Genomic DNA, 12871 nt, shown 5'->3' on the forward strand with positions numbered 1-12871 from the left:
ATAATCGTAGAAAAGAAAAACTAAATATCCTTTTGCAAAATATATAAATAGATTTAAAAAATTTCTTTTAAAATCTATAAAGCAATTTTAGCAATGTGTGACCATTTACGTGAAATTTTATTGTATTTAAGAAAAGAAGAACGTTGACGTTGTTCGATGTTTTTTGTCGTCTCATTAATTGAAAGAAATTAATCGATAAATAGGTATTCAGTTATCTGCTCTGTATTGTTCAAATATATAAGTGGAAAGAATGATTTATTTCGATAACGGAGTGAAACGTTTCGTACGAAAGGAAATTTGACTCGCGTAGTCGGGAATTTCGTTGCATCATTTCCCTCCGGATGCGCGTAGCTGCGTTCTTCCGCCACTCGCCATTTTGTCTTTGACGTTTGTGGACGTGTGCCGCTTAGTCTGAAACTGAATTTTCTGGTTCGCGTGCTCGTTTTCAATCTAAACGGGAGTCTGAGATATTCGTTAGAATGAGTTACGGTAGGCCACCGCCCCGAATCGATGGGATGGTGTCCTTGAAGGTGGACAATCTCACCTACAGAACGACGCCGGAGGATCTGAGACGCGTGTTCGAAAGATGTGGCGAGGTCGGCGACATTTACATACCCAGAGATCGTTTCACGCGAGAAAGCCGTGGGTTTGCATTCGTCAGGTAAGTCAACGATCATATGTTCCTTCTTAGTTTTCTACTTATCGCTTAATCTGCTCAAAAAACAATGCTTAAACTTGTGACGTCATCACGTTGTTTGAATAACTGTATAGGACACTAGCAAATGTTGCATCAATTGGTTTCATATATCGTCATTTATTCGTAGTTAACTCAGGTATTGAATTCTGGTTTCTTTTTTGTAAATTTTTAGATTCTATGATAAACGAGACGCAGAAGATGCATTGGACGCAATGGACGGAAGATTGTTAGATGGTAGGGAACTTCGAGTTCAGATGGCACGATATGGACGACCAACTTCTCCACATCGAAGCCGTGCCAGCCGTCGACGAGCGAGGTAAGTATCATTAAAATATCGTGTATACGAACTATATCGTTGGAAGAACAAGTATATGGTATTTTCTTTTGAAACTCTATGGACACATTCGAGATCGACGTATTATTACAAAACTATCCCCCCAAAAATCGACAATATTTATGATTACTTACATTTCTGAGTGACCCATATGGTGAGTCATCGGGGTAAATAGGTCATGATGGTATGACTCATGCTGGGTCATCAATCTCTTAATGTGTTACATGACCTTGTTAGAGGTACCTTTTATAGTCACAAAACCAAGATCTACCAAGCAAAAATTCTTTGGAAGTAATACATTAATCGACTTTCTTGCTTTCAGGTCACGCAGCAGAAGCAGGGATCGCAGACGCTCTCGTTCCAGGTCACGCAGCAGATCCAGGAGCCGTGATAGAGACCGAAGGCGATCTTACAGTCGTAGTCGCAGCCGCTCACGTTCCGATAGCAAGAGCTCTCGTGGAAAGTCTCGTTCGAGGAGCAAGTCTCCTGACAGACAAAAGGACAGTCGTTCTAAATCAAGGTGTGTATTGGAGATTTGAGGCTTTCACTGCCAGTCATCATATAGTTCTCACTGTTGAAGCTTTCAGGTGTAAGCCGTGTACTTGTGGAATCGTTTTCCCAATGCTTGCGAAACATTGGGAAAACAATTCTACAAGGACACGGCTTACACCCGAAAACCTCAATAGTGAGAACTGTAAGGTGTGTATTGTACGGATAATTGAGTTATATATTTAATTCGAGTTTTATATATATATATTTTATTATGAACCATTCTTTTTTTTTTACAGGGACTGAAGTTAATGAACCATAAGCGAGTACGACTGTGAACAGATGCACGTGCCGCGAGTGCAGAATAATCATTTCTTGAGAACTAAAAGGTATTCTATTACCCTCTATACCTAGAGCAACACTGTCGCACGTTCACATTTCTTCTATCACTTACATATTAATTATGACGACGCACTTGTTTGGGTTCGAAACAGAACCCAAAACTAATTTTAATGTAATGTACCTAGACAGTGAGTTTAAAGGACTCACGAAGACTCTCGTTTGCAAAGTTTTTTTTTCTCGTAATTATTCTTACTTCGTTAAGTGACACTGTCATGCACTTAATTTTGATCAGAGAGAAATATATGTATTCCTTTTTCTTTTCTACGTATAATTTGGCTGCTGTGACAACTGAAGCAGCTTGTATTCTAACCACTGAATTCGCGTTTCATTGTGTCCTTAATAAGAGTTTTAGGATTGTGCACTAGCACTCTATATACTTGATGTTTGAGTCTGCCTCTAAGGAGCAATTATGAATTTTCAAACTTTGAATCTAGAGAAGGCGGAACATTTGAGTTTGCACTTTGTGAATAAATAAATGGAGAAATTGTTGTTAGATCAAGCGTACAACGTATCTTATTTTACATTAAAGTATAGTGTGCACAACTTCTAGTTACTTGTCGACGTAAGTGAGTTATAAGATGACAGAAGTTTGGTTTCGTTTCTTCAATTTTCTTGATTCTTGTTGCAACTATTTTAAGCCGTGCCGGCGTATATAAGTAACTGCAGGAAAAACGTCTATTTCGATAAAATATGTCCATTGCGAGAAACGTTCTCTCATATAAGTATGAAATTGTTCGAACCGAGCAAAGTGGATTTAGATATTCCTGGAATTACACGTGTGTTGATGAGTAATGGTAATTAGCAGGTAATGTAGAACGTATATGGTCGTCTGAGTCCGATTTCTGTACAAATTTTAAATTGAATCCCCGAAATCTTAAACGATTCCCTAATTTCTCTATCATTTACGGCTGAACTTCTATTTACTTCAATTAGCCAAACAAAAACAAAGAAAGAAAAGTAAAGTCCTGATACATATGATTTTTAGAAATAAGTTCTGCGTTTCTGTAATAGTATACAGGTTTATTTATGTAAGTTTGCCATTTATAATAAAGTGTAATAAAATGCGGAAGACAGAACTATTCGCATAGTTATAGACAGTGATTAAAAGCTAAGCGTAACTGTAGGCAGTGTATAGCCAGAAAGATGATAAATCACTTTGTGTTACCTTCAACTCCATTGGCTGAAACTGGGTTCGCATGTCAGTTGAGATTATTTGAGACTCGAGAAGGAGTCAGTTGATACTTCGACATTGTGTAAAGTATATAAATACAAATCAGCTCTCATCTCATTTTTTCCAGATATTTTTGACGTAATTTTGCATGTCGAAACGGTCCCGTTAATGAGAAGAAGGGTTATATAAAATTCACAATGAATGTTGTGAATGCAAAAAACAGTTTGTCATTGAATTAAAAGTCTTGGGTTCGTGTAGATCGACAGTATAATTTAGTTATTGGCATTATTCTTATTAATGTAGAACCGATTGATCGTCAATGCCCTTCCAACAAACAAAAAAAAAAAAGAAAAAAAGATATTAAAAATCCTCACACACGGATATAACACGTTTATTCGTTGTAACTAAGTTGTAATTTTATGGTGCCACAGGCGGTGGAAAGGAGTGGCGTGGCGAGTGTAGCCGATGATGGGGTAGCTGAGAGTAAGCAGTAAGCCGAGAGTAGCAGGGCTGTAAGCAGTTTGCAGTAGCGAGCGGTTGGTGGTCTGGTGAAAGCAGGTTCGCGAGTCGAGATCAGGGCGAGAAAAAGAGAGAAAGTGTGTGAGCGAAAAAGCTGTCTCTCTGGGGGGTCGGCGTGCAGAAAATCGCAGAGGGTACGGTCGAGCGCTGAGAAAATAAGCAGAGGGGCACAACCAAAGGCCATCGCGGTTGCTGGTTACGGCCGTCGTCCGGGGTTTGCAGGTAGCACGTGAGCATCACCAGACCTCGCGAGCAACGACTCACATTTCAACTGTGTTACGTCTGCCAGTTACTCCGCGTGTTTCTTGACGATATATCACTTTCCAGCAGCGGGTGTTGATTAGAGAGAACGTACTTTCTTCTCAGATCGTAGGTTCAATTTGTAAGTTGTACGAGTGGACTTATATCCTTTGGTAATTACTTGAGAGGGTGTTTTCACAGTTACAAAAAAAAAGGAGAGGAGTTCTCTTTTGAAATTCCTTCGGAAAAGATATAAAAACGGGGAGGTATTGAGATTTCAACCCTTAGCAGCTGGGAGTGTAGGGGTTACCGTGAGTAAATCCTAAATGTGTTTTTATTATATTTTGATTCTCCTTCGAATGAGAATACCTTCTTGAGTTTACCATCCCGAAACACAAGGTTTTTTTATTTTACGTATAAAGTCGGGTCCTTTCGCGGTTATTTGATTGGTTTTTGCAGTTGTTTCTGTTAATTTTAGTATTTCTTGAGATACAATGTCGTGTCTGTTTGAGATTCCTTGGGAAAGTATGTAGAGTCTATAAAGATCCAAATTTTGTGATCATCGCTTGAAACACTTGCCGCCACATTAGTAGTAATTGGGGAAAGTTGAGAGTGGGGGTTGGAATCCTTTCGCTTTTCCTGTGTATTTTTTTTCAGGTGCAAACGTACGTTACTGAAGTAAGTATTTGTTAGAGGTAAGGAGGTATTGGAATATACAGATTATTTAATTTTCTTTCTTCAAGGTGAGGAACGAAGCATTGTAGACTCGTGGAGGGTAAAGTAAATAAAGATAACCGTATTAAACAAATGGAATTTTTTATTATTTCTGACTTATCATAACAAATGGAAGAATAGAAACCCTCTTAATATCCGAGAGCATTTTCTTTTCTTTTTATGTTCTTTTGTAAATAGCATCTATGGGAGGTAACAAGTCAGAATAGCTCTTTTCTCATTATCATACACTGACTGACTAGCTCAATCATAGTATACAGTGTATGTTATACATACATATCTTAATTTAATTATACATTATTAGCTTAATGCCAATAATAATATGCTACTATAATTTGTAAAAATTTAGTTTACTTAAAAGGAAGCTATTGCTATATAAGCTATCTTAGACAGAAGACTGACTCAATTTACTTGGAAAATACGTACATGCAGCTTTTAAATATTTCATATACTAGCGTAGCAGACTAACCGTCCTTGTCCTTACTGTATATGGGTTTTTAAAATATAGGGTTTCAAGCAGCGGAAGATTACGTACAATACGATTGCTACAATATGCCCTGCACAGTATATGCTTTTGTAATATTGTATTGACTCTTGCATCCCTAGCAATAGGAATGGTACTCCTAAATATGCCATGCAGGTTGTTTTCTCATACCATAAGATTAACTGCCATCCCCTCCGGGCCTAAAAGAAATAATAAAGTGGCGAAATTAAAACTATAATCAAGAATATCAACACTTTGGCCACAAAGTTATTCCACATATGGGTGCTACAATTTAGATTCATCGTTCAAAAAAAAAATTAATCTGGGGATGAGATAGTACATACCAAACTATTTTCCTTGCTTTGGTTATAAAATTTCATTCCTATATCCTCGCTCATTAAAAACAAAGGAATCTGACAAATGCAGAGGTAGTAACCGGCTTGCCAACCGTGCCACACAGCTGAGAGCGTGAACGTGGCCAGAGTTCGTAAATTTTTGTACGGAAATCTTTTGTACACGTAAACGCCCATCCAATATTGAATACAAGCATTCCATGATCTCATAGCCGTTCTTGTTGAGTGACACTTCTCTAACTTCCAGACATTCATGTTGTATACAGTCTCGAAGTTGTATTCTTCATCCTTCAATTTTTCAGGTGAAGCAGACCTACGGGATTCGATTATTTAGTTTTTCTTTCGATGGTAAGATAGCAAAAAGTTAAGTAAATCGTTACATGGTTTGAATGCTCTTATAATCGCGAGGTCCTAGACCTATTACAGGATTGCACTTCACAGGATATGCTCCAAGTCCAGCCATCTGGCAAGCACATTCGGCCAAAGCCATGCCAATGTACATCCTTAATTTAAAACAAAGAAACGTGGGGTACATGTAAAAGTATTTGTATAGAAACGCCCGTTCTGCGAACTCATCTGTAGCGACGTACTGAAATTTAAAAAGAAACATCTTAAACTTAACAGCTTTGTTCATGTTAGACACTAAAAGGGTGCCGATATTACTCTGGTAGGGTATAATTCATTCATCACAAGATATAACACAACGAAACATGCAGTTTGTTTGAGCTTGTAGTACGTAAGAGGCCTTGGATCCACATACTTAGAAAATGGTCTATGCAAATGATCCCAATATGTTCTATAACGATAATAGGGGCCTGTGGAAAGAAATGTCGCATTTTATACAGTAGAACAATTTGATCATTGGTGCAGTAAACTTACCGGTCAAGATCCCCATGTAACTAAATCCATAATGAAAAACGTCCAAAATTCCTACATTTCTTATTGCTTCAGAGTTTACTCCTTCTGGATCTTCAGGTGTCGAGGTACTGGCTGCATTTACTTCAAACGCTAATCCAGATAATTTTAGCGTTAATATCATCAGCACAAGGTTTGTGTGAGAGGGTGACTCTGGGAGACCAATATATTCCCCTAGTCGGAATAGGAAGATCAGATAGAAGAATGAGAAAAAGAAGCTGGCTAGATGACATTTTCTGTAAATATACAATAATTTGAAAATCCAGTTATATTCTTGTTTAAAGAACAAAATATAATTCAGTAAGTTATTTTAGAAACATCTCTTATAATATTTCTGGGTGTTCAAGTCAGAATTATATGGAATTTTTGGGAGATCAATCTTGATAGCTTATCTGTCTGTTTGTACATTGTATATAATTGAAGTTAACACTCACACAGAAATGATAGACTGAATTAATCAATGTCTACATTGAGAAACCATTTGAACTTTGATATTAAGGCAATCAAGTGCCACTAATAATACGCTGACATTGCTGATTGGTATTGAATTACACATATCATTAATTCCATGCATCAAGATAAAATTTCTATGAATGTAGAACTGAAGATATTTTTTTGTCACTTTAGTTATTTATCCATTATAATTCTGTCGCAATGCGCACTTTTATGTGTAAAAGAAATCAATATTAAATGCAGATAACCGATTATAATCGCGGAGTAGCATTTGTTATAATCACTGATCACTGCAGGTATACTGCATACGAATTGCGGACATATTTATATATGATGTTCCGGCACTGTACGGATGAGATAAAAATAAACAAATGAACAGGTATATCTGAAATAATCGTATTCTGTAGTGGTAATAAACTGTGGTATAAATTATCAGTATATCGTACTTTGGAGAGAGCTTGGTTATGAGAATCGCGTTAATCACAGTACAGATTACAGGATGAATTACATGACTTCCAGAAACGATGATAGCCAAAATGAAACCGAGGATCGTACAGGTCCACTGCTTCATGAATACATCCTCGATTTTTTGATACAAAGATCCGATAAATACACCGAACAAAAGTATCGCAACGTAAATGACATCTGACCAAAACATCCTGTCGGCTTGACTGCAGCAGCTCGACTGCGAGTCTCCTCGTATTATATATACATTTTACTCTCTATGCACTGCTATACGTAGTTCAAAGAAACCTTTGCACTTTACAAGAATTATTAATTCGTTATTTAGCAAACAATGCCTTTACTGTTATTCGAATATTTATGAAACATTGGATACAATTAAAATGAAACACTGGGTATCATTTTTGTATGAATATATATTGTTTTATTCATTCTTTTTGGTTGTACACATGGTAAAGAAAAGTGGCGGATTCGGTAGAAGAATTAAATGAACAGTAGGTTTAATTGAGTTACTATAATAATTGTATTTATACAAACAAGGACATCTTCATCAAACGCATGCTGTAAACGCGTGAATTGATTTAGTCAAAAAGTATCAATATTAAAGTAGAAATTGAACTGCTTGTAACATTAATGTAATAGTAGCAGTGATGCAAAGTATATTTGTAATTGATTCAGATTCAGAAGTTTTAGGACTTTTTGCCAAGGGCTTTCTGCGTCAGTTCCGTTTTCTTTTGCTGAGCTAGTTCCTTCTGCTTCTTTTCTTGCTCCCGTTTTTTCGCCGCCTCTTCCCGTTGTTGTTTAATTATGGCTAATCGAGCTAAATCCGCACGGGCTTCATCGGTTTTACCTGCCGCGTGTAATTTCTGGTAATTGGCATAAGCCCTTTGTTTTTCTAACTGTTCTCTATAAAAAGATAATTGTATTACGATCTAATACACACAGATTTATTGAACATGGATATTGTTAATTAATTTTACCGTTCTCTTCGAGATAACTCTGGTTTATCAGAGTCTAAGGACTGATTTATCTGTGATATCTTCTTTGTTTTCTTTTGTACCCTATTTGGATTTTCAACTTGGATTAAGTTCTCTACACCTTTCGCTTTTCCCTGTGAATATTGGAAATTAATAATCATGATTTTCCATTTCTGAAATATTCATATCGTTAATATTACCTCTTTAGATTCTGATTCCGAGTCACTATCACTGTCGCTTTCGGAGCCACTACCAGGAGAAGCTTTTGGTTCTTCCTCCTCTTCTTCGCTAGAGGTTTCTTCTCCTTTGTTCTTCTGTAAGGAACAATTTCATTATTACTTTTTAGCATATATCCTTAGATCTATAGAAATAAATCATTATTTACCGATTCCCTAAGTAATATAACATTTATGCAACATTTTCAAAGGAACAAACGCAAAAGTATTACAACATCTCTCTCTCTTAAGTTTCTACCCATTGCTTTTTAAGAATTTTTCAAGTTTTTATGCTTGGTCTTGCAAGTGAAACTTGCTCCATCGTGGAGTAACATGCTCCAAACAAAATGACAGCAATTGGTGCACGGAATCTGGCTTGACCATCAAAGGACAATTCGACCTTACGTACTTAACAATAATATCTAAGCCGTCGTGCTGTCGATTAACCTAAAAATACTGACTCTCCATTGGAGTTTTTTTTCCTCCTGGCGTCGTTGCTCCTCCAACTCCTCGGGGCTGGTAAAGTGGCGATTTCGTCCCTTGTGACTGACATATCTACCTGCAACGAAATTTCATTTGTTCCAAATCTGTTGTTCGAGGTCAAAAGTGACGAAATTGCGTATATGACTCGTGTAAATGTGGTGGGGACAAGGGGAGAATTTTTTTTCCCGAACGAAAAGCGTATAATAAATTGATGCGCTTACCGCGCGGCATTCTGTCGTAGCAGAGGCTCGAAGCGGCCTAAGGAATATTCTACAGAAATTTGTCACGAGAAAGGTCCCTTTCTCACTACGAACCAGCAATTTCGTTTGATGTCAGATCAACACTGCGCTGCTGCTGATTTCAACGTCAACCACGAGCTCTAGCGGCATAAAAGCATTGCATGGAATATTCGCGAGTATGGTTAGAAGCTTGCATCATTCTACCGTAATGTCTCAAGGACAAAATTGATATATTCACAGGATTTTTATAACTTTCACATCTAGCAAGCACATGATTATATCATATGTTATCACCATTTTTCAAATAATAATGTTAATGCAGATTTAGCACTTAAACTAGTGTTCATGCCCGTCTTAACAGCCATACGAATTCCGTAATTACATAATCATACATAATAGGTATTAATATATTTAAACGAATTTTGTGTCGATTTCAAATGTATACGTTCAATTTTTCATATATTCAACATGTCATTATAACAAAAAAAAGTAATTCACTTGAAAGTTAGAATTTCATGTAGAGTGTTTTCTTATCTTATTAGTATGTAGTTCATGCTCCAATACGATTTATTAAGGATTTGGTTTTCGCGAATGTTAATCGGTGAATAAAGTAATTATTTAAAAAAAAAGACGTAGAAAATATGAAATTTTGTAGTAGTTGCTCATATTAGAGTTTATCTTTCATTGTTTTATCAACTTGCTTTGTAATATTCGTTGTGTCGCTTTTTTTAATCATTAGACACCCTGCATTTGTACATCGCGACACTTACAACAACATGTTCATGTATTCTTTCAGATTTAATCGAAATTCTGTGACCTGAGAATAATCATTTGTAACGGCTGGAAAGGTGTATTGAATGCCATTTGCAAGTCATGTTATCCATGAAATTTCACATGCAAACGTGAAACTGGAACGTCGTCATGCAGCTGTTTACATTTGCAGGTACTTATAGTTTTTACTATTCACATAGCGGCTCTTTGCATTCTTTCGTCAAAGTCATTTTGCAGTACAAAGTGTCTATTATTGAATACCGAAACATTAATGTTCGTTAAAATTGTATACATAATTCAAGTTTTTATTTTAGTAAAAATTCACTAAATTTTTCTTTGAATCTGAATTCTTTTCTTGAACTGTCCGTAGTCTAGTTGCAATTTAAACTGCATTTTCGGAAATTAAGGTATTAGCTCGGTCATTCATTTCGAATTAGGGCAACATCGAGAATAAAGGGCAGCTCTGTGATCGAACGAGTGATCAAGTCCCACGACCTCGGATCCAACAAATAAGCGCACAGCCCCAGAGGGGCACAATAAATTATTTGATGAATCGAGCTGGCCGTTTACTCTCGTCTTTTTTCTTGTGCATTGTGTTACGCTCGATCACATGAGCGAAAGACGAAATGTTTGTTCGAGACCGGTCGCTGTTGAGCTACATTCTTAGTCTCCAATTTATATTATTTAAGAACAATTGACTTGGATGGTCTGTCGCTTCTAGCACATGACGGCTGGAAGATGGCTTAAAGGCGCCTTAGACCTAAAATAGGCGTTTTTAAGGCGTCATGTGCTATCTGGGTAACATAAATCCCATCAGAATTCATAACAAAGTAAACAAATTGTATAATTTTATTTTTCTAAACGTCCACAGTTTCTTAATTAAATAATTCTTCATTGCAAAAGTCTTATTCTATATACAATCCAGTATATCTTTTTATCAAGCATCGTTCACAAGAAAATGTCTACAACATACATAAACAATATCGATAATATCCTCTGCATAAAACGATCCAAAAAGAGTAAGAAATAGAAAAACGAGCTTTCACCTCTATTCATCGAATACTTATTGTCGTATATCAAATTTAGTCTATATATCGTTACAGAGTAATATTTTCATTAATCGATATTCATTAAAGAAATGTACGCCACCAAATTCTCAGACGCCCCATAGATATTCCGAACAAAATTTAGGTTCGTCGCTGAGCCCTGATTGGAGGATCGTTCGCGGGATGGCGCTCCGATTGGCGGTACCGAGTCGTGTTGCCGCCTGGTGTCGTTCCACGTAAGCAAGGATCGTTCGAGTCAGCGACAGCGCGACTGGCGGGCACGACAGTCAGTTTCTTTCGGGTGCTCGGGGTGGTTGGACGTGTTTAGGGTGGTGCTCGTGAATGTCAACCGGCGGACCCGATTGTTTTGTTGTGCTCTGATGTCATCCACTTAAACTTGCCGCGACAACGAACGCAACTCTAATCGCGAGTGTCCCAGCGCGATCGTTAAAGTTAAAGAAATCGTTCGAGCCGGGAAACTATACTATACTGGACCGGTCCACCAATAAGTCGCGAGAAGTGTGTCAAAGCCGATGTAACGTGTTTCTGTGCGTCCGTAGCGTAACCGTGGAGTGTCTGCTGGGTTTCGGATACGGTTCCCACCGAATAAAAATGGTGAGTCCCAAATGCATTTATTACAACCGCCTCATTAGCCCTAGAGAGCTGGGCAAATCGTGGCGGAAAACAGATTTCCCTCTATAACGATCCTATTCACGGAATAAGTGCCTATTCTAACAATATACCAGTTAATTCGGATAACTTATTCCTTTCTAATTTAACACGTACACTCATTATGTGTACTAATGAAAACGGTAATTAAGACGATACATAAATTTTCATAAAAAAAACGAAACATTTGTCCGTTGAGCCTTAACGAACACCGGTATGGGGCTTTCTGGGGATAGGTTACAATCCTGAAATGCTTAACGGGAAGAAAGTGCTCGAGAAGTAGGAAGTATTTAAGATTACGTTTCTGTCAACTCTGAGCTCGAGTGTCAACTTCTAAGTGGCCATGGTGTTGAGTCAGTAGGTTAGAGTGCTAGACAGTATCTCACACGTAGTGTCTACTTTAACCGTATCTTCAAAGTGGGCGCATACTTTCACGCGTGGTAATGCTTCGTTTCACCCTTAACCTTTCGACGCCGATGACCGGGTCAGTTTTGACCCGCTGTTTCAGTTTCTTTGTCAAACGTCGTAGTGCTTGCCGACTCAAGCTCACGGTTGTTTACATTCCGTCTGAATGTTATCGTCGCGACACGTCGAGAACTATTGTCCAATTCTCACAGTGGCGAGGCCGCGCCGCTGGAGATCGCGTGTGAATGAATCTGTGACGGTGGCTGCACGTCGATGTGACAGGTTCCGTGGTGTAATCAAGGTTATTACATTCCCCTCGCTGTGCCTTATGAATGGGACATATACCTGTTTCCCCGTGCCCTTTAATCGCGACATAGATGTAGAAATACCATCGGATGCTGCTGCGCCCCGATAGAAAATTATATAGACCCGTGCGCGCGTATGTGTGTGTGTGGTTCGTGCCGCCCGCGCTGCAACGAACGTTGCCTCCGGGGGATCGAGTAATTCTGCGAGTGTTCGAAATGTACAATCGAACTGGTAATGGCGATAGATTTGAATTGTATCGACATTTGATATCGATACACATCTATATCGGAAATAAAATATTGATATTATTGGTATCGATACTTGAATATATCGTTACATTAAATATCGATATTTGGATTGAAATTATCGATATCGGAAATATCGATACTGTATCGCCTATCACTAATTCGAACGAAATACAAATTGAGTTGATCTTGTCAGTACTATTGGGCCACATTTTTGTCAGTTTTGGGGACTAAGAAATAGTATATCTCACGAGGAAATGATAG

The 12871-nt window shown here is 37.8% G+C and overlaps 4 protein-coding genes across 4 annotated transcripts in view; 2 read left to right on the plus strand and 2 right to left on the minus strand.

Annotated features, from left to right (window-relative positions):
- Positions 1 to 373: 373 nt before the first annotated feature.
- Positions 374 to 2179, plus strand: LOC107194036 (serine/arginine-rich splicing factor 2). The gene is made up of 4 exons (XM_015583595.1): positions 374 to 661; positions 870 to 1013; positions 1354 to 1551; positions 1820 to 2179. Exons 1-4 carry the CDS (start codon positions 480 to 482, stop codon positions 1824 to 1826), a joined length of 531 nt encoding a protein of 176 aa, XP_015439081.1. The 5' UTR covers positions 374 to 479; the 3' UTR covers positions 1827 to 2179.
- Positions 2180 to 5058: 2879 nt separating this feature from the next.
- On the minus strand, positions 5059 to 7449 carry LOC107194094 (lysophospholipid acyltransferase 7). Its single transcript, XM_015583659.1, has 6 exons — positions 7236 to 7449; positions 6301 to 6572; positions 6085 to 6236; positions 5802 to 6010; positions 5413 to 5734; positions 5059 to 5268 (listed from the first exon to the last, which is right to left on the minus strand). The coding sequence occupies exons 1-6, from the start codon at positions 7445 to 7447 to the stop codon at positions 5065 to 5067; spliced, it is 1371 nt and encodes a 456-aa protein (XP_015439145.1). The 5' UTR covers positions 7448 to 7449; the 3' UTR covers positions 5059 to 5064.
- Positions 7450 to 7696: 247 nt separating this feature from the next.
- On the minus strand, positions 7697 to 9308 carry LOC107194100 (28 kDa heat- and acid-stable phosphoprotein-like). The gene is made up of 5 exons (XM_015583666.1): positions 9148 to 9308; positions 8905 to 9002; positions 8429 to 8542; positions 8232 to 8362; positions 7697 to 8157 (listed from the first exon to the last, which is right to left on the minus strand). The coding sequence occupies exons 1-5, from the start codon at positions 9155 to 9157 to the stop codon at positions 7941 to 7943; spliced, it is 570 nt and encodes a 189-aa protein (XP_015439152.1). The 5' UTR covers positions 9158 to 9308; the 3' UTR covers positions 7697 to 7940.
- Positions 9309 to 11290: 1982 nt separating this feature from the next.
- LOC107194003 (ADP-ribosylation factor-like protein 4C) overlaps positions 11291 to 12871 on the plus strand; it is a 36817-nt gene continuing 35236 nt past the window's right edge. Inside the window, exon 1 of the mRNA XM_015583556.1 lies at positions 11291 to 11597. The gene's annotated coding sequence lies outside the window, so the exon portion shown is untranslated. The remainder of the gene's footprint in view (positions 11598 to 12871) is intronic.

This window comes from Dufourea novaeangliae, unplaced genomic scaffold (assembly GCF_001272555.1).
Source record: "Dufourea novaeangliae isolate 0120121106 unplaced genomic scaffold, ASM127255v1 scaffold21, whole genome shotgun sequence".
Lineage (NCBI taxonomy): Eukaryota > Metazoa > Arthropoda > Insecta > Hymenoptera > Halictidae > Dufourea > Dufourea novaeangliae.